This window comes from Staurois parvus, unplaced genomic scaffold (assembly GCF_062004578.1).
Source record: "Staurois parvus isolate SC_StPar_1 unplaced genomic scaffold, SC_StPar_1.0 ptg002770l, whole genome shotgun sequence".
In the NCBI taxonomy this organism is placed as follows: Eukaryota; Metazoa; Chordata; class Amphibia; order Anura; family Ranidae; genus Staurois; species Staurois parvus.
The window spans coordinates 1-27,534 of NW_028320566.1; the positions used below are offsets into that span (position 1 = coordinate 1).

A 27,534-nucleotide genomic window follows, 5' to 3' on the forward strand; every position below is an offset into this window, starting at 1 on the left:
TCCAATAACGCCGGTTTCCGGCATTAGAGAATTTTTACAGCTAAAAAACTCCTCTAGGACCACACTAGTTCTGGGTATTTTTTCCAGCCACAAAATGTTGATTCCAGTCTGTGTGTGGATGGACACATAGGATAACATGCTGGGGGGTTTAGTGGCTGTAGAAAAACATCAAAAGCCAAAAACAGCCGCTGTAAAAACGTCCCCGTGTGCATGAGGACTTCGGAGGATGAATTCAGCCACTGGCCTATGTAAACAGTGAACCCAGGACCAGAGGACAACCAGGACCAGAGGACAACCAGGACCAGAGGACAACCAGGACCAGAGGACACCCACGGCAAGAGGACACCAAGGACCAGAGGACAACCAGGACCAGAGGACACCCAGGAGCAGAGGACAGCCAGGAGCAGAGGACAGCCAGGAGCAGAGGACAACCAGGACCAGAGGACAACCACGGCAAGAGGACACCAAGGACCAGAGGACAACCAGGACCAGAGGACACCCAGGAGCAGAGGACAGCCAGGAGCAGAGGACAGCCAGGAGCAGAGGACAGCCAGGAGCAGAGGACAACCAGGACCAGAGGACAACCACGGCAAGAGGACACCAAGGACCAGAGGACACCCAGGACCAGAGGACACTCAGGAGCAGAGGACACTCAGGAGCAGAGGACAACCAGGACCAGAAGACACCCAGGACCATAGGACAACCAGGACCTGTTCAATAAGTACTGTCTATGTGTAAACTTTAATTTATGGGAAGTGTTACCAACATGACAGGTTCCCTTTAAACTGCACAAGTGTGAATGAGCCCTGAGGCAGAGGGACCCATCCTGATCCTCAGCATACATCTGGCTGGACGGCTCCTCCCGTCGGCAGGAAGACTGCGCTGCCATAATGTGGCTTCTGTGCTATATTTATCTCGGGCTCAATTAATTTAATATACGTTTATTAGCTTCCCAAATCAGAGCCAGCTGATGAGCGTCACATGCGCTGTGTGTGCGATGCAGGAGGATCCGATTAGGGGCCAGCTGACGGGCCCCGCACACAAAACTTCTAGGGACATTTTATGTGTCTGGAATCAGAGCGACAGAGATGTGTAATTAGGGAAGATTCTCCATTTGACCTGTGAGCCGAGGGTAAAGGGCTAGTTTACGCATGCATCAGCCCTCTGCAGAGCGATCTGCAGTGGATCGCTTAACAGAGGACATTTGGCGGGTGTTGAGGGAGGTGAAATGACATCTCCTCGCCTCCTGTTTTAACCCCTAAAACACCGCACCGCCACGTGATTGCAGGGTGGCTGCGACGTGGCCCCATCCGCTTGAATGGGTCACATTCGGCAGGCAGAAATGTGTTTTTCTATTTGATCATTTCTACTAAAGTGTATATTTTTGTACTCCTAGTTTATTTTTTGTTGTTGTGTCTTATTCTGGGTACCTTGTAACCACTTGCCCTCCAGAGGATTTACCCCCCCCCCCCTTTCCTGACCACGCCATTTTTTGCGCTTTAGTTGCGCGGTCATGCAACGCTGCACCCAAATGTCATTTATATCCATTTCCCCCCCACAAATAGAGCTTTCTTTCTGTGGTATTCGATCACCTGTGCGGTTTTTATTTTTTGCGTGATAAACAAAAAAAGACCGACAATTGTGAGGGAAAAACAATATTTTTGACTTTTTGATATTAAATATGTCCAGTAAAAAATTTTAAAAATCTAATTATATCCTAAATTTAGGCTAAAATGTATTCTGCTCCATGTCTTTGCTAAAAAAAAATCCCAATACGTGTAAATTAATTGGTTTACGTGAAAGTTATAGCGTTTACAAATGGCGGTATAGATACTGGGATTTTTTTTTTTTTCCGCGATCAGCGACTTATAGAGGGACTGCGGCGGGCATTCTGACACTGGGGGGGAACTGACTTGGTGTCACTGACATCCCCAGTGACACCAATACAGTGAGCAGTGCGAATAAAAAGAACTGACGCTGTACTAATGGCACTGGGCAGGAAGGGGTTAACGTGAGGGGCGATCAAAGGGTTAACTGTGTGCTGTTTTACTATGGGGGCTGTGTGTTTCTCTGTAAGCACACTGCTTTGTATAGCTCCGCTATACAAAGCAGTGTGCAGGAGCTGACAGGGGAGAGATCTATGTGGTTTATACACAGGTCTCTTCCTCGTCAGAGATACTTGGTGATCACTGGGTGCCGGCGAGAAATCATTGGCTGGGACCTGGTGATTGACAGTTGAGGCCACGAATGGCCTAACTGGAATTTGCAAAATTGCGTATATATACACGTGATTTTGCACAGCCCTGCAGCAGTGTTTCTGCTATAGGGCAGCGCAGAAGTGGGTAAAGAATACTCCCACTTTTGTTGAGCAGAAACACCCTCTGAGAGGGATTTTAACAAACTTTGTTGCAGATTCCTACCTTCTGTTACTCTGAAGAAATAGCTGTTTGTTTGTCTGTGTCCATGTGCAGAGTGAATGGGAGTGATTTTATCTACTTGTGGACCAGTGATGTACCTATACTGTATGTCACTGGACTTTAAAGTGTTCCTAAACCCAGGACCCTGCATTCACTATATCTGGTCTCCCAGGACCCTGCATTCACTAAATCTGGTCTCCCAGGACCCTGCGTTCACTATATCTGGTCTCCCCGAACCCTGCATTCACTATATCTGATCTCCCAGGATCCTGCATTCACTAAATCTGGTCTCCCAGGACCCTGCGTTCACTATATCTGGTCTCCCGGAACCCGCATTCACTATATCTGATCTCCCGGACCCCGCATTCACTATATCTGGTCTCCCCGGACCTGCATTCACTATATCTGGTCTCCCCGGACTCTGCATTCACTATATCTGGTCTCCCAGAACCACACATTCACTATATCTGGTCTCCCCGGACCATGCATTCACTATATCTGGTCTCCCAGGACCCTGCATTCACTATATCTGGTCTCCCAGGACCCCGCATTCACTATATCTGGTCTCCCGGATCCTGCATTCACTATATCTGGTCTCCCAGGATCCTGCATTCACTATATCTGGTCTCCCTGGACCCCGCATTCACTATATCTGATCTCCCAGGACCCTGCATTCACTATATCTGATCTCCCCGGACCCTGCATTCACTATATCTGGTCTCCCAGGACCTTGCATTCACTATATCTGGTCTCCCAGGACCCTGCATTCACTATATCTGGTCTCCCCGAACCCTGCATTCACTATATCTGGTCTCCCAGGACCCGGCATTCACTATATTTGGTCTCCCAGGACCCCGCATTCACTATATCTGGTCTCCCAGGACCCCGCATTCACTATATCTGGTCTCCCTGGACCCCGCATTCACTATATCTGGTCTCCCAGGACCCCGCATTCACTATATCTGGTCTCCCAGGAACCTGCATTCACTATATGTGGTCTCCCAGGACCACGCATTCACTATATCTGGTCTCCCTGGACCCGCATTCACTATATCTGTCTCCCAGGACCCCGCATTCACTATATCTGGTCTCCCCGGACTCTGCATTCACTATATCTGGTCTCCCAGAACCACACATTCACTATATCTGATCTCCCCGGACCATGCATTCGCTATATCTGGTCTCCCCGGACTCTGCATTCACTATATCTGGTCTCCCAGGACCCTGCATTCACTATATCTGGTCTCCCAGGACCCCGCATTCACTATATCTGGTCTCCCCGGATCCTGCATTCACTATATCTGGTCTCCCAGGAGCCCGCATTCACTATATCTGGTCTCCCAGGATCCTGCATTCACTATATCTGGTCTTCCTGGACCCCGCATTCACTATATCTGATCTCCCAGGACCCCGCATTCACTATATCTGATCTCCCCGGACCCTGCATTCACTATATCTGGTCTCCCAGGACCTTGCATTCACTATATCTGGTCTCCCCGAACCCTGCATTCACTATATCTGGTCTCCCAGGACCCGGCATTCACTATATCTGGTCTCCCAGGACCCTGCATTCACTATATCTGGTCTCCCTGGACCCTGCATTCACTATATCTGATCTCCCTGGACCCTGCATTCACTATATCTGGTCTCCCAGGACCCTGCATTCACTATATCTGGTCTCCCCGGACTCTGCATTCACTATATCTGGTCTCCCAGAACCACACATTCACTATATCTGATCTCCCCGGACCATGCATTCGCTATATCTGGTCTCCCCGGACTCTGCATTCACTATATCTGGTCTCCCAGGACCCTGCATTCACTATATCTGGTCTCCCAGGACCCCGCATTCACTATATCTGGTCTCCCCGGATCCTGCATTCACTATATCTGGTCTCCCAGGAGCCCGCATTCACTATATCTGGTCTCCCAGGATCCTGCATTCACTATATCTGGTCTTCCTGGACCCCGCATTCACTATATCTGATCTCCCAGGACCCCGCATTCACTATATCTGATCTCCCCGGACCCTGCATTCACTATATCTGGTCTCCCAGGACCTTGCATTCACTATATCTGGTCTCCCCGAACCCTGCATTCACTATATCTGGTCTCCCAGGACCCGGCATTCACTATATCTGGTCTCCCAGGACCCTGCATTCACTATATCTGGTCTCCCTGGACCCTGCATTCACTATATCTGATCTCCCTGGACCCTGCATTCACTATATCTGGTCTCCCAGGACCCTGCATTCACTATATCTGGTCTCCTAGACCCTGCATTCACTATATCTGGTCTCCCAGGACCCTGCATTCACTATATCTGGTCTCCCAGGACCCCGCATTCACTATATCTGGTCTCCCAGGACCCTGCATTCACTATATCTGGTCTCCCTGGACCCTGCATTCTCTATATCTGGTCTCCCAGGACCCTGCATTCACTATATCTGGTCTCCCTGGACCCTGCATTCACTATATCTGGTCTCCCAGGACCCTGCATTCACTATATCTGGTCTCCCAGGACCCTGCATTCACTATATCTGGTCTCCCAGGACCCTGCATTCACTATATCCGGTCTCCCACAGTACACACAACATGGAAATGCAATTATTTTTGTAAATATAAACTGATAAACACATTTTCTCATCAGCAGTACATAGCAGTCTTGTGTCTTCTATCGGTGTCCAGCAGAACACTGGTTAAAGCTTGTAGGAGGAGAATTCTTTCTGCTCTAGGAGGATGCAGAATCCCTGACCTCTGACTGAACAGTGCTGATTGGCCCTGTGCTGATCACATGCACTCTCCCAAGAAAAAAATAAAAAAAACTTCTCTAGCAACACACACTAAACTGAGCATGTGAAGAGTGACTCCACATGATATATCTTATCAGGAGCTTAGAGGGGGGCACTGGAAGAAGGGGAGGATCAGAGAAGACAGGATCAAACAGTGTTTTTACACAATGCAGTGGATTAACCCCTTAAGTTCCACAGTGAGTATAACAAGCATGCTTTACTGCATCTACAGACTGATTGTTCTGTTGTGGGTTTAGTAACACTTTAAGTGGTTATACTGGAGGGATGCCTGCAGGCACAAGAGTGGAGTTCCCCTTTAAGGGGAGCCTTGCATCAAGTGAGCGGCCTTACCAGAGCCAATGAGCTTCTTGTATTAGGAGGTTTGCTCTGTTTTATTCTAAAGTCCCAGCGCTTTTCAGATATGTGATTTTAAAATGTTATTAAAGTATAACAAAATGCAAAACTTTATTTTTTGTTTTAGTTTTTGGATAGAGTGGAGAAGTATTAGAACCCCTGTCAGTTGTTACTGCTGTCTGTGCCCCCGTTAGGGAGTCTCATCCTCTCTACTTGTCCTGACTGCCTTTATCACCGAACGTAAAAGAAAATCCCAAATTTTAGGTTGACATCAGAACAGGAATAGAGGGGAAATCTTTAAATGGGGACACTAGTTCAGGTGACACACTGGGATTTCCTCATGTTGGAGAGATTTGCTCTCACTTCCTGTTTGGCTATGGGACTGAAATGAAGGGAAATCTCCCCAATGAGACACAGATGGCAAAAAAAAAAAAAAACTGGGGTTACCTACTCTATCCAGAAGGAAACAATATTTTGGTTCTACTTCAAAGTGTTACTAAGCCCAAAACAGCACAATCAGTCTGTATATGCAGTAAAGCATACTTGTTATACTCACTGTGGTTAATCCTCTGCATTGTGTAAAAAGGCTGTTTGATCCTGACTTCTCTGATACTCCCCTTCTTTTACTGTTATATACTGCTGATGAGAAAAGGTATTTAGCAGTTTATAGTTACTAAAATAATTGCATTTACGAGCTCTGTGTCAGATATAGTGAATGCAGGGTCTGGGAGACCAGATATAGTGAATGCAGGGTCCTGGGAGACCAGATATAGTGAATGCAGGGTCCTGGGAGATCAGATATAAAGAATGCAGGGTCCGGGGAGACCAAATTTAGTGAATGCAGAGTCCTGGGAGACCAGATATAGTGAATGCAGAGTCCTGGGGAGACCAGATATAGTGAATGCAGAGTCCTGGGAGACCAGATATAGTGAATGCATAGTCATGGGAGACCAGATATAGAGAATTCAGGGTCCTATGAGATCAGATATAGAGAATGCGGGGTCCTGAGAAACCAGATATAGTGAATGCAGGGTCCGGGGAGACCAGCTATAGAGAATGCGGGATCCTGGGAGACCAGATATAGTGAATGCAGGGTCCTGGGAGACCGGATATAGTGAATGCAGGGTCCGGGGAGATCAGATATAGAGAATGCAGGATTTGGGGAGAGCAGATATAGTGAATGCAGGGTCCTGGAAGACCAGATATAGTGAATGCAGGGTCCTGGGAGACCAGATATAGTGAATGCAGGGTCCGGGGAGATCAGATATAGAGAATGCGGGATCCTGGGAGACCAGATATAGTGAATGCAGGGTCCTGGCAGACCAGATATAATGAATGCAGGGTCCGGGGAGATCAGCTATAGTGAATGCAGGGTCCTGGGAGATCAGCTATAGTGAATGCAGGGTCTGGGGAGACCAGATATAGTGAATGCAGGATTTGGGGAGAGCAGATATAGTGAATGCAGGGTCCTGGAAGACCAGATATAGTGAATGCGGGGTCTGGGAGACCAGATATAGTGAATGCAGGGTCCAGGGAGACCAGATATAGTGAATGCGGGGTCCTGGGAGACCAGATATAGTGAATGCGGGGTCTGGGGAGACCAGATAGTGTGAATACGGGGTCCTGGGAGATCAGATATAGAGAATGCGGGGTCCTGGGAGACCAGATATAGTGAATGCAGGGTCCTGGGAGACCAGATATAGTGAATGCAGGGTCCTGGGAGATCAGATATAGTGAATGCGGGGTCCTGGGAGACCAGATATAGTGAATGCAGGGTCCTGGGAGATCAGATATAGAGAATGCGGGGTCCTGGGAGACCAGATATAGTGAATGCAGGGTCCTGGGAGACCAGATATAGTGAATGCAGGGTCCTGGGAGACCAGATATAGTGAATGCAGGGTCCTGGGAAGACCAGATATAGTGAATGCAGGGTCCTGGGAAGACCAGATATAGTGAATGCAGGGTCCTGGGAGACCAGATATAGTGAATGCAGGGTCCGGGGAGACCAGATATAGTGAATGCGGGGTCCTGGGAGACCAGATATAGTGAATGCGGGGTCCTGGGAGACCAGATATAGTGAATGCAGAATCCTGGGAGACCAGATATAGTGAATGCGGGGTCCTGGGAGACCAGATATAGTGAATGCAGGGTCCTGGGAGACCAGATATAGTGAATGCAGGGTCCGGGGAGACCAGATATAGTGAATGCAGGGTCCTGGGAGACCAGATATAGTGAATGCAGGGTCCTGGGAGACCAGATATAGTGAATGCGGGGTCCTGGGCTTAGTAACACCAACTTCCTGGGCAGATGATTGGCCTCAGAACGGAAAGTAAAGAGGAATATTCATTTTGGGTGTCACATGATATTGCATATGTGTGAAGAATGGGGAAAAATGACAAGGCCGGGTCTTTATACATCCTCCCCCGGCATTCTGCTTGCGGCTGATTGAAGCTCGGTTACCTGTCAAGACGTGATTGCAGTATGTGAAGTCTCTCCTCTCTCAGGCTGCCCCCAAACAGCTCCCCGATTCCTGGGACCAGCAGATCCACTGCAGACACCTGGAGAACAGAGAACGAGACATCTTATAGGTAAAGGGTTCCATCACACCTGAGTGACTTAAAGGGTTAAATGATGCTGTTGTTGTGAACTTCAGGCCTTGTAGTACCGGGGTTCTGGGCTCCAAGCAAAAGGTGCAGCGCGACTCACGCATGCGCAGTAGGAAATCCGCTACTTAGATTAAAAGTCAGCAGCTACAGTATTTATAGCTGCTGACTTTTATTCTTGTTGGCTTTTCACCCGGTGACTTGGTCAGTAACACACCTCCTGTATTAGAGTGCCCCCACTCTGGATGAAGGAGCACAGGGGGCACAGCAGACAGCAGGACTGTCAGTCTGGGGGGAGGGTTAGATGTACTAGCAGATTTAAATACACTAATAAATGGAAGCCAGCTAAACTCCAGCTCACACTTTATAATCGGTTATAGAAAACATTTCTTTGTTTCCTTTTGGGATAAAGATTTTTAAAAGGTAAATAAAAGCTGATCATTGTAATGACACCTGCCAGTGTTCGGTGGTTTGTCTCATCCATGTAAATGATACATTCTAGTGATGCACAGATATATCGGCGCCCAAGATTTACCGGCTGAAAAGAGTGTTAGCGGCATTTTGGCAATAGGAAAGAAGTAGCTGATAATGGCCGCCGAAAACATGCAATTTTTCCTGAGATTTTACCACTTTTAGGGCCGGTTCACACTGCATGCGTTTCAGTTGCTTTTTTTCTGCATCCAAAACGCACAGAAAGTAGGTGATATGGTTGTTAATGTCATAGTTCACATCCGTGCAGGGGCGGACTGACCATTCGAGCTCTCGGGCACTGCCCAAGGGCCCAGGGTCAGTAGGGGGCCCCATGAAATGACCCTGGTACGTTTAATAGGCTTTTTTGGGTGTGCTTTGAGTGTGGGCAAGGACACAGGGGCCCCATGTTCCCCTACAGACCGGGGGCCCCATGAGTTGTCAGTCCGCCCCTGCATCAGTGCTTGCAGATCCAGTGCATTCCGGTTGCAGGAAAAAAGTAGAAAAGGCTGCATTTTTCTGCACAGAACTGTACTGGAATGCGGTAAAACGTATAAAAAATGCACCAAAAACGCACATGTCCCTATTTAAATTGAAGAAAAAGAGGGGGAAAAAAATTAACTGAAATGCATTAAAAACGCAATGGAAAGCATCAAAACTGCACCGGAACTTGTCAAAAACGCACATGCAAAAAACGCATCCGGAACGCATCTGAATGGCGTTTCTATAGTGTGGACCGGCCCTTTTCTGCATCCAAAACGCACAGCAAGTAGGTGATATGGCTGTTAGTGTCATAGCTCACATCAGTGCTTGCAGTTCCAATACGCTCCGGTTGCAAAAAAAAAAAAAAAGTAGAAAAGGCTGCATTTTTTCTGCACAGAACTGTACTGGAACGTGGTAAAACGCATAAAAAATGCACCAGAACGCACCAAAAACGCACATGTCCCTATTTAAATTGAAGAAAAAGAGGGGGAAAAAATTAACTGAAATGTATTTAAAAAACGCAATGGAAAGCATCAAAACTGCACCGGAACTTGTCAAAAACGCGCACGAAAAAAACGCAACCAGAATGCATCAGGGCCAGGTTCACACTACATGCGTTTCAGTTGCTTTTTTTCTGCATCCAAAACACACAGAAAGTAGGTGATATGGCTGTCAGTGTCATAGTTCACATCAGTGCTTGCAGTTCCAGTGTGTTCCGGTTGCAAAAAAAAAAAAAAAAAAAGTAGAAAAGGCTGCATTTTTTCTGCACAGAACTGTACTGGAACGTGGTAAAACGCATCAAACGCGCACATGTCCCTATTTAAATTGAAGTAAAAATTAACTGGAATGCATAAAAAACGCATCAGAAAACGCACCGGGACACACCAAAAACGCGCATGCAAAAACACATTTGGAAGGCATCTGAACTGCGTTTATATAGTGTGAACCGGCCCTTAGGGTGCATTTTTCATAGGTCATGTGAGTAAAAAAAACCCAGCCTCAAAACGCAACACGTGTGCATTTTTGTTGGGTTTTCAATGCATTTCAAGCCTGGTTCAAACCAATGCAATTTGCGTTTTGTCCGTTATGCATTTTTGCATGCGTGGTTTTGATGCGCTTTTTTGATTTTTTTTTTTTTTTTGCTAACTTGTTGCTGGTCAGATTCAAAATGCATCAAAAATGCAACACCTGCAATTTTGGTACATTTTTAATACATTTCAGGCCTGGTTCACACCAATGCTGTTTGCGTTTTGCGTGCAGGATTTTGACATGTTTTCCGTGCAGTTTTTTTTTAAGTGTTTTGCATTTTTAATTTGTTAATTAACCACCTCCCGTCCGGCCATTTTATATAAACGGCCGGACGGTGGCAGTGCAGGGTCGGGTGACCGTTTATTTATTGGTGGTATTTAATCGTCGCTGGATGCTTTACTTTTTGCGCTATAAACAAAAAAAGTGCAAAAAATTTGAAAAAAAAACAAAACGTTTCTTTGTTTCTATTATAAAATTTTTCAAACAGGTAATTTTTCTCCTTCACCGATGTGCGTTGATGAGGCAGCACTGATGGGCACTGATAGGCGGCACTGATAGGCAGCACTAATGAGGTATCACTGATAGGCGGCACTGATAGGCAGCACTAATGAGGTATCACTGATAGGCGGCACTGATAGGCAGCACTAATGAGGTGTTACTGATAGGCAGCACTAATGAGGTATCACAGATAGGCGGCACTGAAGGCAGCACTAATGAGGTATCACTGATAGGCGGCACTGATAGGCAGCACTAATAAGGTGTTACTGATAGGCAGCACTAATGAGGTATCACAGATAGGCGGCACTGAAGGCAGCACTAATGAGGTATCACGGATAGGCGGCACTGATAGGCAGCACTAATGAGGTATCACAGATAGGCGGCACTGATGATGGGTACTGATAGACAGCACTGATAGGTGGCACTGACTGGTGCAACCGCTGGGCACTGACTGGTGGCAATGACTGGCGGCAGTGGTGGGTGGCATTGATGGGCACAGGTGGGCTGCACTGCTGGGCACTGATCATCAGTACCCTGATGATCGGTGCCGATCCCTGCTCTGACAACTGCCGGTTCTTGGCAGTACTTTCCTCAGCCTCTGACAGCGTGAGGAAAGTGCAGCCGAGAACCGGCAATTGCATTTCCCGGTGATCAGCGTGTCATTGGACACGGCTGATCACGTGGTAAAAGGCCGCTGTAATTGGAATTTTACCACATCACGTGATCAGCTGTGTCCGTAGGACAATGTGATCACGGAGATCGCCGGGGGCGCGCAGGAGAGCGCGTTCTGGGAGGACGTCATATGACGCCCTCCCACAGCGTAGCCGTCATTCGGCTATCTGCGGTTGGCAAGTAGTTAATCTTTCAAGTTTTCGGTTTGCACTCCTAACACAGCCATCATGAAGGGGGTCCCACTCCATCTGTTACATTAGTTATGAAGACTGGAAGGACAGTGGGAACCCCCCAAAACCTTGCAGTATCAGAGTTGTCAGCAGGCATCCCTCACTGTTGGGTGGAGTGCCCCTTTAAGCCGGGACTCATTTTTCTTGCCTCCTTAAAGAAGTCAGAGTTCACATGGAACCCAAACACTTGTGTAACCCACTCAGGTTCCTGTCATTACCTTTCATCTCTCAGTGTTAAAGGCATCCCGAAATAGATCGTGGAAACTGCCAGAAGGGAAGCGTGAGCGATCGTTTCCAGAGAATGGAAACCTTCGTATGGCCACGCTGGGTAAGTGTGTTGTAATTAGAAGCACAAAAAGTGCTAACCGACCAGAAAAGGACAGGAGACACGACACGGGGCAGCAGCTCAATCACAATCTCCCAGCTACAGCCGCCTGTATATCACTTCATCTGCTTATATTTTACCTTCCCTGGTACCCCCCCCCCACCCCCACCAATCAACATGATGATGACGACATTTTTAAATGAAAGCTGTTTTCATTACACACCTTTTAAAACCCAGTGATGTCATCACTTGGTCTATGTGTTTCACTATGCAATGCAGGCAAATCTTGGCTGGGGCCGGCAGGGAGCTGTACATAGCGTCCTGACGGAATCAAGCACCCCTATCCGTGGGCTGGCTCTTGGGAGGAGTTTTGCAAATTTAAAAAAAAAAAAAAAAAAAGAAGAAATGGATGGGTGCCGGTATGGAGAGGTTTCTGGGCACGCTGTGTTTCCATGCAGGCCACCTTAGGTAACCACATGTGATGCAGAGCCTCTGTGTTCCCTGAAAGCACAGTACTATACTATTTTTTAGTCTTCTTTTATGCTTGCCTTTTTGCAGAAGTCTTAAAGTGCAGGACCTCGCATTCACTATATGTGGTCTCCCCGGACCCCGCATTCACTATATCTGGTCTACCAGGACCCTGCATTCACTATATCTGATCTCTCCGGACCCTGCATTCACTATATCTGATCTCTCCGGACCCTGCATTCACTATATCTGATCTCCCAGGACCCCGCATTCACTATATCTGATCTCCCCGGACCCTGCATTCACTATATCTGATCTCCCAGAACCCCGCATTCACTATATCTGGTCTCCCCGGACCCTGCATTCAATATATCTGGTCTCCCAGGATCCTGCATTCACTATATCTGATCTCCCAGGACCCTGCATTCACTATATCTGGTCTCCCCAGACCCTGCATTCACTATATCTGATCTCCCAGGACCCCGCATTCACTATATCTGATCTCCCAAGACCCTGCATTCACTATAATTGGTCTCCCAGGCCCCTTCATTCACTATAATTGGTCTCCTAGGCCCCTGCATTCACTATTTCATGTCTCCCAGGACCCCGCATTCACTATTTAAGGTCTTCCAGGATCCTGCATTCACTATATCTGATCTCCCAGGACCCCGCATTCACTATTTAAGGTCTTCCAGGATCCTGCATTCACTATATCTGATCTCTCCGGACCCTGCATTCACTATATCTGATCTCCCAGGACCCTGCATTCACTATATCTGGTCTCCCCGAACCCTGCATTCACTATATCTGGTCTCCCAGGACCCTGCATTCACTATATCTGGTCTCCCAGGACCTCACATTCACTATATCTGATCTCCCAGGACCCCGCATTCACTATATCTGATCTCCCCGGACCCTGCATTCACTATATCTGATCTCCCAGAACCCCGCATTCACTATATCTGGTCTCCCCGGACCCTGCATTCAATATATCTGGTCTCCCAGGATCCTGCATTCACTATATCTGATCTCCCAGGACCCTGCATTCACTATATCTGATATCCCAGGACCCTGCATTCACTTTATCTGGTCTCCCCAGACCCTGCATTCACTATATCTGATCTCCCAGGACCCCGCATTCACTATATCTGATCTCCCAAGACCCTGCATTCACTATAATTGGTCTCCCAGGCCCCTTCATTCACTATAATTGGTCTCCTAGGCCCCTGCATTCACTATTTCATGTCTCCCAGGACCCCGCATTCACTATTTAAGGTCTTCCAGGATCCTGCATTCACTATATCTGATCTCCCAGGACCCCTGCATTCACTATATCTGATCTCCCCGGACCCTGCATTCACTATATCTGGTCTCCCCGGACCCTGCATTCACTATATCTGGTCTCCCAGGACCCTGCATTCACTATATCTGGTCTCCCAGGACCTCGCATTCACTATATCTGATCTCCCAGGACCCCGCATTCACTATATCTGATCTCCCCGGACCCTGCATTCACTATATCTGATCTCCCAGAACCCCGCATTCACTATATCTGGTCTCCCCGGACCCTGCATTCAATATATCTGGTCTCCCAGGATCCTGCATTCACTATATCTGATCTCCCAGGACCCTGCATTCACTATATCTGATATCCCAGGACCCTGCATTCACTATATCTGGTCTCCCCAGACCCTGCATTCACTATATCTGATCTCCCAGGACCCCGCATTCACTATATCTGATCTCCCAAGACCCTGCATTCACTATAATTGGTCTCCCAGGCCCCTTCATTCACTATAATTGGTCTCCTAGGCCCCTGCATTCACTATTTCATGTCTCCCAGGACCCCGCATTCACTATTTAAGGTCTTCCAGGATCCTGCATTCACTATATCTGATCTCCCAGGACCTTGCATTCACTATATCTGATCTCCCAGGACCCTGCATTCACTATATCTGGTCTCCCCGGACCCTGCATTCACTATATCTGGTCTCCCCGGATCCTGCATTCACTATATCTGGTCTCCCCAGACCCCACATTCACTATATCTGGTCTCCCCGGAACCTGCATTCACTATATCTGATCTCACAGGACCCCGCATTCACTATATCTGATCTCTCCGGACCCTGCATTCACTATATCTGGTCTCCCCGGACCCTGCATTCACTATAATTGGTCCCAGGACCCTGCATTCACTATATCTGGTCTCCCCGGACCCTGCATTCACTATATAGGGTCTCCCAGGACCCCGCATTCACTATATCCGGTCTCCCCGGACCCTGCATTCACTATATCTGGTCTCCCAGGACCCCGCATTCACTATATCTGGTCTCCCAGGACCCCACATTCACTATATCTGGTCTCCCAGGACCCTGCATTCAGTACATCTGGTCTCCCCGGACTCTGCATTCACTATAATTGGTCTCCCAGGACCCTGCATTCACTATAATTGGTCTCCCAGGACCCCGCATTCACTATACCTGGTCTCCCAGGACCCTGCATTCACTATACCTGGTCTCCGAGGACCCTGCATTCACTATATCCGCTCTCCCCGGACCCTGCATTCACTATATCTGGTCTCCCAGGATCCTGCATTCACTATATCTGGTCTCCCTGGACCCTGCATTCACTATATCTGGTCTCCCACAGTACACACAACATGGAAATGCAATTATTTTAGTAAATATAAACTTCTAAATACCTTTTCTCATCAGCAGTACATAGCAGTCTTGTGACTTTTGTCAGTGTCCAGCAGAGCAGTGATTAATCTTGTAAAAGGAATTTTATTCTGTCCTGACTGTCCTATGAGGCTGCATAACCCCTGACCCTCTGTCTGGACAGTGCTGATTGGCCCTATGCTGATCACATGCACCCTCCCAAAGGAAAAAAAAAACTCTCTAGCAATACACACTAAACTGAGCATGTGCAGAGTGCCTCCTAGAGCTCTGTACTATTAACAGATGAATTGTGAAAAGTAGAAGAGGAGAATCAGAGAAGACAGGATCAAACAGCCTTTTTTTTACACACAGTGTGGAAAATTAACCTCTTAGGTTCAACAGTGAGTATAACAAGCATGCTTCACTGCAAATGCAAACTGATCTTACTGCTGTGGGTTCAGGAACACTTTAAGGCTGGTCATGTGACAGGCAAGATCCTTTTCACCCAGCATAGGGCGATCCCTCAGTGCAGTCAATGTAGCAGACATGACATCACTATATTAGGAGTGCAGGACGCTGCGGTGACACCCCCCCCCCCCAAGGGGCAGGTCTACGATACCCTACATCACAGGTGTTAAACTGGTGACCCTCCAGCTGATGCCAAACGACAAGTCCCATGAGGCATTGCAAGATTGACTATTGCAAGCATGACTCCCAAAGGCAGAGGCATGATGGGACTTGTAGTTTTGCAACAGCTGGAGGGCCGCTGGTTTGACACCCCTGCTGTACACGGGTTGGATGTCCTCAGTCTTTCAGGTTGCTTGACACTGGGTGATATTCAACCTGAAAGACTGACATCTAATGGCGGAAAGTGCTTACTGCAGCATTGCACCCATAAGAGGAGCCACGCTGGATCGCAGAGCAGGGATAATGCCAGTATTGCAGCGACAGCAACATTTTATGTTGTTAAAATTGCCGGACAACCATTAAAAAAAACAAAACAAAACAAAAAAAAAAACAAAGACTTGGGATTAAAGCTTATATGTTTTTAAACTTTTTTTTTTCTACACTATTTGTTATTAACCATTTCAATACCGGGCACTTTTACCCACTTTTACCCCGGTCATACAACATTGTACCCAAACTAAAATTTTATCATTTTCTTCACACAACTAGAGCTTTCTTTTGGTGGTATTTAATCACCGCTGGAGTTTTTATTTTTTGCTAAATTAACAAAAAAAGACCAAAAATTTTGAAAAAAAAACACGTTTTTCTTTGTTTCTGTTATAAAAGTTTACAAATAAATAATTGTTCTTCATAAATTTAGGCCGAGATGTATTCTGCTACATGTCTTTGGTGAAAATAACCCAAATTAGGATGTATTATTTAATCTGTAGGAAAGTTATAGAGTTCACAAACTATGGTATAGATCTGAATATTGATCAATCCTGAAGTACTGACAGCCAATCTAATATCTTGAGGTCCAAGAATGTCAGAACAGTACAGATATCCCCCAAATGTCAGGACAGTACAGATATCCCCCAAATGTCAGAACAGTACAGATATCCCCCAAATGTCAGGACAGTACAGATATCCCCCAAATGTCAGGACAGTACAGATATCCTCCAAATGTCAGAACAGTACAGATATCCCCCAAATGTCAGGACGGTACAGATATCCCCCAAATGTCAGAACAGTACAGATATCCCCCAAATGTCAGGACGGTACAGATATCCCCCAAATGTCAGAACAGTACAGATATCCCCCAAATGTCAGGACAGTACAGATATCCCCCAAATGACCCCTTTTTGCAGAGTAGACAGTCCGACGTACTTCATAAGAGGCATGGCGAGATTTTTGAAGTTGTATTTTTTTTGTCATAATTTTTCGGAAAATGAAAAAATAAAAAAAATTATTTTCACTATTTTTTTTTTTACATACAGTCACCAGTGCAGTACAGCGTCATCATATAACTGGCATGGCGGTGATCAGGGACACTGACTGGTGACAGTATTAAAAAATATATATATGTTTGTTTTTATTTTTTTTATTTTACATTTTTTATTACATTTTTTTTTCATATTTCACTATGTCCAAAGTAGTACAATGTTACCATAATAACATTGTACTACTTTGGGGAAGTGATCAGTATTTTTTTTTTTTTCTACACAATTTGCTTATAGCAAAGAATTACTTTGCTATAAGCAAGCATTTACCTGAATGACATCGATTCATTCAGTGTTTTTTTTTTTTTTTTGTGCTTAGCTGTGATTTGGCCACAGCTAATCACATGACATGTGCATGTGACCTGCTGTGACCATTCACAGCTAGGCACTAGTATACAATGGATGGCATGAATGAAGCCATCCATTGTATACAACTGTCATGTGATCTGCTGTGATTGGTCTCAGCAGGTCACATGGTACCGGCAACGGGGGCCGGTAGTCAGATTTGTCATCGGCTCTGCAAGCGCGAAAACTGCAGATGCCCGGGAGGACACCATATGGCGTCCACCCGGAAATCTAAAGCACTTTGCCGGACGCCAAACAGCTATTGGTTGAAAAATAAAAATGAATAACCCTACACCCACAGTTGATCCAGAGGAAGGAAAAAAAAAACAGCAAAGCACGCTCCAATTTGCTCCTGCAGGGGAAAAAAATCCTCCCTGATTCCCTGAGAGGCAATCTGATAATCCCTGGATCAACTTATAAATGTTATATCCAGTTATATTCTGTGTATCCTAGGAAGAATCCAGGACTTTTTTTTTAAAGCAATCCACTGGACAGAACACACTCTTGAGGGAGTCTATTCCACATTTTCACAGCTCTCACTGTGAAGAAACCTTTCTGTGTTTGGAGATTAAATTTCTTTTCCTCCAGATGTAAAGAGTGCCCCCTTGTCCTCTGTGATGACCTCAGGGGGAATAGCTCTACACCAAGTTCACTATATGAACCACTGATGTATTTATACATGGAGATCATATCCCCCCCTTATGTATTATACATGGAGATCATATCCCCCCTTATGTATTATACATGGTGATCATATCCCCCCTTATGTATTATACATGGAGATCATATCCCCCCTTATGTATTATACATGGAGATCATATCCCCCCTTATGTATTATACATGGAGATCATATCCCCCCTTATGTATCATACATGGAGATCATATCCCCCCTTATGTATCATACATGGAGATCATATCCCCCCCTTATGTATTATACATGGAGATCATATCCCCCCTTATGTATCATACATGGAGATCATATCCCCCTTATGTATTATACATGGCGATCATATCCCCCCTTATGTATTATACATGGAGATCATATCCCCCCTTATGTATCATACATGGAGATCATATCCCCCCTTATGTATTATACATGGTGATCATATCCCTCCTTATGTATTATACATGGAGATCATATCCCCCCTTATGTATTATACATGGAGATCATATCCCCCTTATGTATTATACATGGAGATCATATCCCCCTTATGTATTATACATGGAGATCATATCCCCCTTATGTATTATACATGGAGATCATATCCCCCCTTATGTATCATACATGGAGATCATATCCCCCCTTATGTATCATACATGGAGATCATATCCCCCCCTTATGTATTATACATGGAGATCATATCCCCCCTTATGTATCATACATGGAGATCATATCCCCCTTATGTATTATACATGGCGATCATATCCCCCCTTATGTATTATACATGGAGATCATATCCCCCTTATGTATTATACATGGAGATCATATCCCCCCTTATGTATTATACATGGAGATCATATCCCCCTTATGTATCATACATGGAGATCATATCCCCCCTTATGTATTATACATTGTGATCATATCCCTCCTTATGTATTATACATGGAGATCATATCCCCCCTTATGTATTATACATGGAGATCATATCCCCCCTTATGTATTATACATGGAGATCATATCCCCCCTTATGTATTATACATGGAGATCATATCCCCCCGTATGTATTATACATGGAGATCATATCCCCCCTTAATCTCCTCTTCTCAAGAAAGAATAAATTCAGTTCCTTAAATCTTTCCTCATAGCATATGTATTATGTCATATTCATCTGACATGCAAATAAAAAAGCATTATGCATTCTGTTTAAAGGATAAGTTCACCTTTGGAACATGTAACATCTTCCCGTAGCTGCAGCCGTGCCTGCCACATTTACATCCCAACTATTCTGACAGGTCTGCAGGAGACCTGCATGGCATCACCAATCTACTGATCGCTGGTGCAATGCTTTCCAGGTTCCTTTGGACAAAAATAATAAATGCACATTTTTTTTATCTGCAAAACCTATCCTTTAAAGAGCTCCTGAGATCTAATTAAAAAGCTGAAAACAGGATTCTTTTAAGCTGGTAAAATCACAAACTGTAAACCATAAAAAAAGAAAAGAAAGAAAAGAAAGGAAAGAAAGGAAAACAAACGAAATGCAAACCTAGCCAAAAGTGAAATTAATTTGAACTGCAAATAGAAAATGCTACAAAAAAGTGAGAAAATGACCTCGATGATCCAGGTATATTAGTAATAATTGTATATATGCACATATACCGTGCATACAAAAACACACAATATTTGTTATATATATATATACACATACACACACAACCTTTTTTTTTCAAAAATTAATTGAATGCTAGACAATGGATTCCCAGAGTGCTAAACGTTATCTTAAACAGACTAACATAGTAGAAGAAACAGGCAAAAGTGGTCTCAAAGAGAGTAATTTGTAGAGAAGGGAAAGAGTCGCAGTTTTAACTCAGTCTCTGTGTGTAAATTTTAGCTTCAGCTATTGAGCTCTGCAAACAGACCTTTAAAAAACAAAGCCCCTGGAAAACCAGTTAAAATGTCTAAATCTCCATCTGCTGGCTACAATTGAAATCAATGTTTTCTATGCAGGGCACCTTTGTTGCACTCTCCTTTGGCGATAGCTTTGTGGGAACTTCCGGTTACACGACAGCCAGCTTTAGCTGCCGCTTCTTGTCATAGCCAGCTTTTATTTTAACACCCTTGTCTATAGCTCTCAGTACTAGGGGTGATGTAATGAGGCAGCCCCAGCAGCCAGAAGTCTTTAATATTGGCCCAAACAGCAAAGCATCAATGCCCCCCACCTTGAACCATACAGATTTTCTGGGACAAGTAGTTCCTGTACTGCCACTGCTCCCTGCCTGCCTCCACACCACAGAAAGGAGAAAAATGGGTATGGACTGGTCATGCGACCGCTCCAGTAAAGTCTTTAAAAAATTATCTAGCTAGAAATGTAAGATACAAGGTAAGGTACATTGCCCCGGGGTAGGGGAGAAAATGATCACTTGAATGTCTGGAGTCCGGCTTAATCACTTTGCCAATAAACCAATAATAAAAGTACCCGGGAACCACACGGCACACATCTGAGCACAAAAATCTGATTGGATTATTTTGCGGTCTCTTCCCCCACTGGGAAGATGTCCCCTTACTTCTGTGCTCCCAATGGGAATGAAGACAATTAAAGAGGTATTAAACCCAAAAGCAAACATTTACTATATTGTAGCTCACCAATCCTTAGATGTGATGGCTGCTTTAGTTTTCTTTTTCTTTTTTTTTTCTTTTACTTTCACTTAGTGATCCAGCCAGTAAGTCTGTTCTTTTTCAACAGAACAAGCTGTCCTGCAAATGCATCAGTTAAAAGTGTTGTGACAAACCATTTACCACTGACAGGGGTGCTTGCAACCATCAGCTGTTATGTATGTAAATTCTTTCCCAAAAGAAAAAAAAAATGTTGCAGTAACTGTTTATAAAGTATGAGCTGGAGTTTGGCTTGTTAGTGTATCTAAATCTGCTAGTACATCAAACACTCCCCTCCCCCTAGACTAGCCTTTCTCAACTAGGGTACCTTAGCAAAATGTCTACGAATTGCACAAAACCCAGTGGGTAGAACAAACCTGCCTTTTAGTTACACAAAGTCACAGGATTTTCACTGTGCACCATTCCGACCTTCTAGCCTCCGATGTCCTAACTGTCAATGACATCATCAACTGATAAGGAGGATGTCAACTGCCTGCACACAGGGGCGTCCCTAGGCAGGTGGGGGGGATGCGCAACGCACCGGGTGACACCAACCGCACAGGGTGACACCGGACCTACTTCACGAAAAGATAAGTTGTAAAGCAAGCCAAAGATCCCCGCAGGATGGACCGGATCTGCGGATTGAGCATAATGGATCAGAGTCCGATCCATTATGCTCCCCAATCCGCAGATCCGATCCATCCTGTGGGGATCTTCGACATGCAACCTATATGGGGTGACACCGGACCCGCTCCACGAAAAGGTAAGTTGTAAAGCAAACCGACAATCCCTGCAGGATGGATCCGATCTGCGGATTGGGGAGCATAATGGATCGGACTCTGATCCATTATGCTCAATCCGCAGATCCGATCCATCCTGCAGGGATCGTCGTACAACTTACCTTTTCGAGGAGCGGGTCCGGTGTCACCCTGTGTAGTAGGTGTCACCCGATGTGGCGCGCACCCCCTGCACCTGCCTAGGGACGCCCCTGTGTGCAGGCAGTTGACATCCTCCTTATCAACTGATGTTGTCATTGGTTGTCAGGACGCCGGCGGTTAGAAGGTCGGAACTTACCTTTTCGTGGATCGGGTCCGGTGACACCCCATATAGGTTGCATGCTGACGATCCCCGCAGGATGGATCGGATCTGCGGATTGGGGAGCATAATGGATCGGGCTCCGATCCATTATGCTCAATCCGCAGATGCGATCCATTCTGCGGGAATCGTCGGAGGGGGTGCCACCAAGTGTTACAACACCGGGTGACACCAACTCTAGGGACGCCCCTGCCTGCACAGCATCCTAGTTTGACCCTTCCCTGCCCCTCTCCATCAGTGCCGGAGTCACATTAGCTCAGTGATGGAGGATAGGAGCTTTGGGACTGCCCACAATTTTAAAGAGTGCCTTGACTGAAAAAAGGTTGAGAAACGCTGCCTTAGACTGACAATGTTTCTGTCTGCTATGCCCCCGGTGCTCCTTCACCCAGAGTGGGGGCTCTCTAATACAGGTGGTGCGTTACTGGCCAGATCACCAGGTGAAAACAGAGGGGAGTGTAGCTGGCCAGCTAAGACCAGTCCTAGGTTGCTAATATGGTTCACATATATGTGTATACCAAACCTGCCAATAACATCAGTATAGTATATATGTGCACATGTTAAAGCCAAAAGCAAAATCATTGCTGTAATTTATGTCTTTGATTGTTATATGACATTTATATATTCATTGTGTTAGCAGAAGCAGAAAAGGAAAATATGCCTTTAAGAGTTAGTATAGAGCTGAGCCAATCACAGACAGCCTCACACTGTGCAGAGCCTTAACCAATCCCAGCAAGTTTCACATCTATGCCTGTGTAAAACTTCCTGCTAGGATTTTCTAGAGACACATGCTCAGCAGACAGAGGAGGAAACAGACAGTTCCAATCGGAAAAGCTTTATGGAGCAGAGAAGGCCAAATAGGTATTTAATGCACTTGTGTGTTCCTCTATTGTTTGGCAGTGCAGGTAGATCTGTGTGTTGAAACTGTTGTGTGTGTTTTACTTGTAGTTCCACCGAATATAACGAACGATCGAACGAACGAATATAACGAATCGAATATAGCAAATCGAATTTACTGAATCTAACAAATTTATCAAGCTATCAAATCAAACCACTGTAATATAAAGAAATAAGCTACTGTATGATAAATGAAACAAGCCATTGTAAGCAGTTATATGAAGAAGATTGAAGTTATTAAAGAAGTTAACTAAAGTATTCGGTGTGCTCTTTAAACCTACTGCATCCATAGAGCGGCATTGGAGGAATTACAGAGTAAAGTCAGTCTAATCAAACAAAGAAACAGCAATTGCATAATTTTTCTAATGCCACAGCGCACAAGGCACCAAAGGGTGCTGCGCCTGCCACAGGGGGGAGGCAAAAAAAAAACAAAAACCAATGCAGCCGCCACGTCTAATGATTGGTAAGTGGCAATATATAAAATTTTTGGTTTTGGGCTCAACCACTTCCTGTCCGGCCCATGTATATACGTAAACAGCCAGACGGTGGCAGTGCAGGGGCAGGTTGCCATTCATAAACAGTGTTCAGCTGTCCAGAGGACACAGTTGAGCACCGATCGTCGGACGGGACCTCTGTGTGAGGTCCTGATCATGTGATCACTGATTGGCCAATCAGTGATCACATGAATAGTAGTAAGCAAGATGTCACTTCTGACATCATTGCTTACTACATGTGAAATCTGTGAATGATGACAGAGGTCACATGGTACAAGGCTATTCACAACAGCCTTGTACCATGTGACAAGCTGTGACCAATCACAGCTCACTCAGTATTTCTCAATTTGCTGCAAGAATGCAGCCAGAGAGAAGGAGAAATGATTGCTTTTACAGCCTTTATGGGTGTAAAAGCAATCAGTGTAAAAAAAAAAAAATCTTCATCACCCCCCACAAGTAGTACAGTGTTACTATGGTGACACTGTACTGCTAGGGTGACAGTATGTTAATAAAACAAAAAACAAATAATAATATAAAAAAAATAAAATCGTAAACTTTTTTTTGGAAAAATTATAATTTTTGGTTATAAACTAATTTGGGTTATTTTTTTTTTTTTTACTAAAAAGATAATTGAATACATTTTGGCCAAGATTTATGAAGAAAGATTATTTTTTTTTAATTTTTGGACTTTTTCATTTATATAGCAAAAAAAAATAAAACTCCCAGTGGTGAATAAATACCACCAAAATAAAGTTTTATCTGTCTCCAAAAAAAATGCTAAAAAACTCATATGGGTAGAGCGTTGCATGACTGCGCAATTGTCATTGAAAGTGTGATAGCGCTGAAAGCTGAAAATTGGCCTGGACAGGAAGGGGGTGAAAGTGTCCGGACTGGAAGTGGTTAATATCGCTGTAAAATCTGTCCAATAACTGGCTGGCGCTCCACAAGCTAATAAAAAAAACATTAGTGCAGTTCCTAACCCAACTGCCACTTTTTTTTCAGCATACTGTCTTCTGTAAAACGACATGTGTTTTATTAAATCTGAAAAATGTTTTTCAGATGTCTGTGAGAGCGTCAGACATCATACAGGGAAGAGAGCGTTGGCTTCAGATGTCACGTAATAAAGCCCAGCGACACATCTGATTCACATGATGCAGTGAGCCGCCACGTTTCATTCATTACATGTCAGAGCCGTATTAATCAGTGACATCTGTGATGCGATCGCCTTGCTGGAAAATCGTATGGAATCAACAAAAAATAAAGCCCGATCATTATTAATAGAAATGAACACATCTGTTCCTCTGCTTTTACAGTAGGCGGGGGCAGAGCCATGAAATCCTTGGAACCAAAATGTGGTTTAACATAAGTTAAAGGATAGGTTCACTTTAGGGGATAGTTCACATCAGGGGCAGACTGACCATTTGGAAACTCGGGCACTGCCCGAGGACCCGGGGTCAGTAGGGGGCCCCATGAGATGCCCCTGGTACCTTTTTCATAGGCTTTTTTGAGTTTAGGCAAGGACACAGGGGCCCCATGATCCACCAAATTGCCTGGGGGCCCCATGAGTTGTCAGTCCGCCCCTGGTTCAAAGCACAAAAACGCACTCTGAATGCATTCCGGATACATTTTTGCTTGCAGTTCACATTGCTCTCCGTTCCGGTGCAGTTCTGATGCAAGTCCAGTATGGTTCTGTGCAGAAAAAATTCAGACTGTTCCACTTTTTATTCTGCACCGGGAACTGACTGCACTGGTGTGAACTAGGACCATTGGAAAACACTGTGCATGCATTTTTGATGCAGAAAAAAAAAAACGCACTGGACTGCATCTAGTGTGAACCAGCCCTAAAACAATTGTTTCATTTTTTTTTTCCAAAAACAAAAATAAAAAAAACAAAAAAAGAAATAAAAATAAAAAAAAAAAAAAATAAAAAAATATAAAAAAACAAATGAAAAAAACAAAAACAAAAAAAACAAAAACAAAACAAAAAAAAAAACAAGAGGAGAGGTAGCATACTCACCTTGGCAGTAGTCCATATCTCTTGCCTCCTCGCTGCAGCCATTTACAAGCCCTTCAGGGACTGTTCAGGGAGAGTTGGGGTACCAGCGGACCTTCTGCATGCTGTGATTTCATTCTCTGACCCCTTTGCCACCTTACTACACAGCAGTCATTTAGGAGGTCAGAGAATGGAACCACAGCACACAGTGAGTACTGGTATCGGACTCTCCTGGAAGTACGGAAACAATTGAGTACTGTCCGTGATACTTTTTTTATTTGCACCAACATCCAATTTTCAGGACAAGCTTTCGGGGTATGTCCCCTACTTCAAGGTCCAAGCAGTACCAAATGCTAGAGGGCCTGGAGGAGGTTGCATTTCCCGGAACAGAGGCGAAGTTGGAGATACGGGTCAACAGAGAGGTGGGATTGCTACCTCTTCTCTTGCAGGGAATTTTCAGCTCTATTTTTCAAGGACCTGACAGGGTCGCTTTAACTAGTTGCCGACTTTGGGCATGCTACACACGTCCCAAAAAACCCCATCATCATTGTACACAGAATGTGTGTAGCATGTCCAGTCTCTCTACTCTGTTTGTGGGACCCTCCCCCCACACTAGTTTTCAGAAATCGTTGGCTTGGATTAATCAGAGCGGCATAATTGTAAGTTCATAGAAGGTGTCGGCGGCTGTAGCTGCCAAAAAAGCGTTCTGCATAAAACTCCGTTTACACTAGTGTGACCTGCAATGCGAGTTTGGATACCAGGGCCGGACTGACAACTCATGGGGCCCCCGGGCAATAGGGGATCATGGGGCCCCTGTGTCCTTGCCCAAACTCAAAAAAGCCTATGAAAAAGGTACCAGGGGCAGCTCATGGGGCCCCCTACTGACCCCGGGCCCTCGGGCAGTGCCAGAGTTTCCAAATGGTCAGTCCGCCCCTGTTGGATACAGATGGTTGTGTGACAAGTCGCAGCCCATCGATTGAACGGCACCCATTCCATTCTATGTGACCTAAAGTCGCAGTAACTTTGAAAAGGTTCCTGCACTACTTTGATGCCACTTTCCTGCTATTTAAGTGCCAGAGAGTTTAAAGCCGCATAAAAGTCGCACAACAAAGACGCACTCGAAATCGCGTGACTTTGGAGTCGCCCTAGAGTGCACAGAGCCTCAATCTGTGATTATACAAAGATACAAAGTAACATTTTGTTACTTTTGTATCATTCTATACACTCATCTGCAGATCAAAAGGGATGTCAGTTAAAGCAATGTGACAAGTAAAAAAAAAAAGTAAAAAATAAAATAAAATGTTCCTCTTTTTAACCCCTTATTAACCCTTAATTTACGCTAATCAGCCCCAATTAACTGCTTAGTCTCCTTCTCCCTTAAACTATTATTTGCCTGCTGATTTTTTGTTTCTATTTCAATAACTATTAATATTGAAATATTTGTTTTTAAAGGTTAATGTTTTTACAAAGGAGTGGCTTCGTAAGAAGCATTTCAAGGTCCTGGAGTGGCCTAGCCAGTCTCCAGATCTCAACCCCATAGAAAACCTTTGGAGGGAATTGAAAGTCCGTGTTGCCCAGCGACAGCCCCAAAACATCACTGCTCTAGAGGAGATCTGCATGGAGGATGGGCCAACATACCAGCAACAGTGTGTGCCAACCTTGTGAAGACTTACAGGAAACGTCTGACCTCTGTCATTGCCAACAAAGGATATATAACAAAGTATTGAGATGAACTTTTCATATTGACCAAATACTTATTTTCCACCATAATTTGCAAATAAATTCTTTCTAAATCAGCCAATGTGATTGTCTGGATTTTTGTTCTCATTTTGTCTCTCATAGTTGAGGTCTACCTATGATGCCAATTACAGGCCTCTCTCATCTTTTTAAGTGGGAGAACTTGCACAATTGGTGGCTGACTAAATACTTTTTGGCCCCACTGTACACAACACAGATATATATAAAAGACATACACACATTCATATATATATATATATATATATATATATATATATATATATATATATACAGTGGGGATCGAAAGTTTGGGCACCCCAGCTAAAAATTTGTATTAATGTGCATAAAGAAGCCAAGGAAAGATGGAAAAATCTCCAAAAGGCATCAAATTACAGATTAGACATTCTTATAATATGTCAACAAAAGTTAGATTTTATTTCCATCATTTACACTTTCAAAATAACAGAAAACAAAAAAATGGCGTCTGCAAAAGTTTGGGCACCCTGCAGAGTTAATATCTTGTACTGCCCCCTTTGGCAAGTATCACAGCTTGTAAACGCTTTTTGTAGCCAGCCAAGAGTCTTTCAATTCTTGTTTGAGGTATCTTTGCCCATTCTTCCTTACAAAAGTCTTCCAGTTCTTTGAGATTTCTGGGCTGTCTGTCACGCACTGCTCTTTTAAGGTCTATCCATAGATTTTCAATTATGTTGAGGTCAGGAGATTG

The 27,534-nt window shown here is 44.8% G+C and overlaps 1 protein-coding gene and 1 long non-coding RNA gene across 5 annotated transcripts in view; one reads left to right on the plus strand and one right to left on the minus strand.

The window, feature by feature from the left end:
* The first annotated feature begins 7,905 nt into the window (after positions 1-7,905).
* LOC149429151 (uncharacterized) lies at positions 7,906-26,869 on the plus strand. Its single transcript, XR_016310596.1, has 2 exons — positions 7,906-8,151; positions 26,526-26,869. It is a non-coding gene; the product is annotated as an uncharacterized LOC149429151 (long non-coding RNA).
* Positions 7,999-27,534, minus strand: part of LOC149429152 (asparaginyl-tRNA synthetase-like) — a 111,819-nt gene continuing 92,283 nt past the window's right edge. For all 4 annotated transcript variants that reach the window (XM_089666671.1, XM_089666672.1, XM_089666669.1 and 1 more), the window contains exon 13: positions 7,999-8,121. In XM_089666671.1, coding sequence (XP_089522797.1) covers positions 8,020-8,121 — 102 coding nt within the window. In that variant the 3' untranslated portion in view covers positions 7,999-8,019. The remainder of the gene's footprint in view (positions 8,122-27,534) is intronic.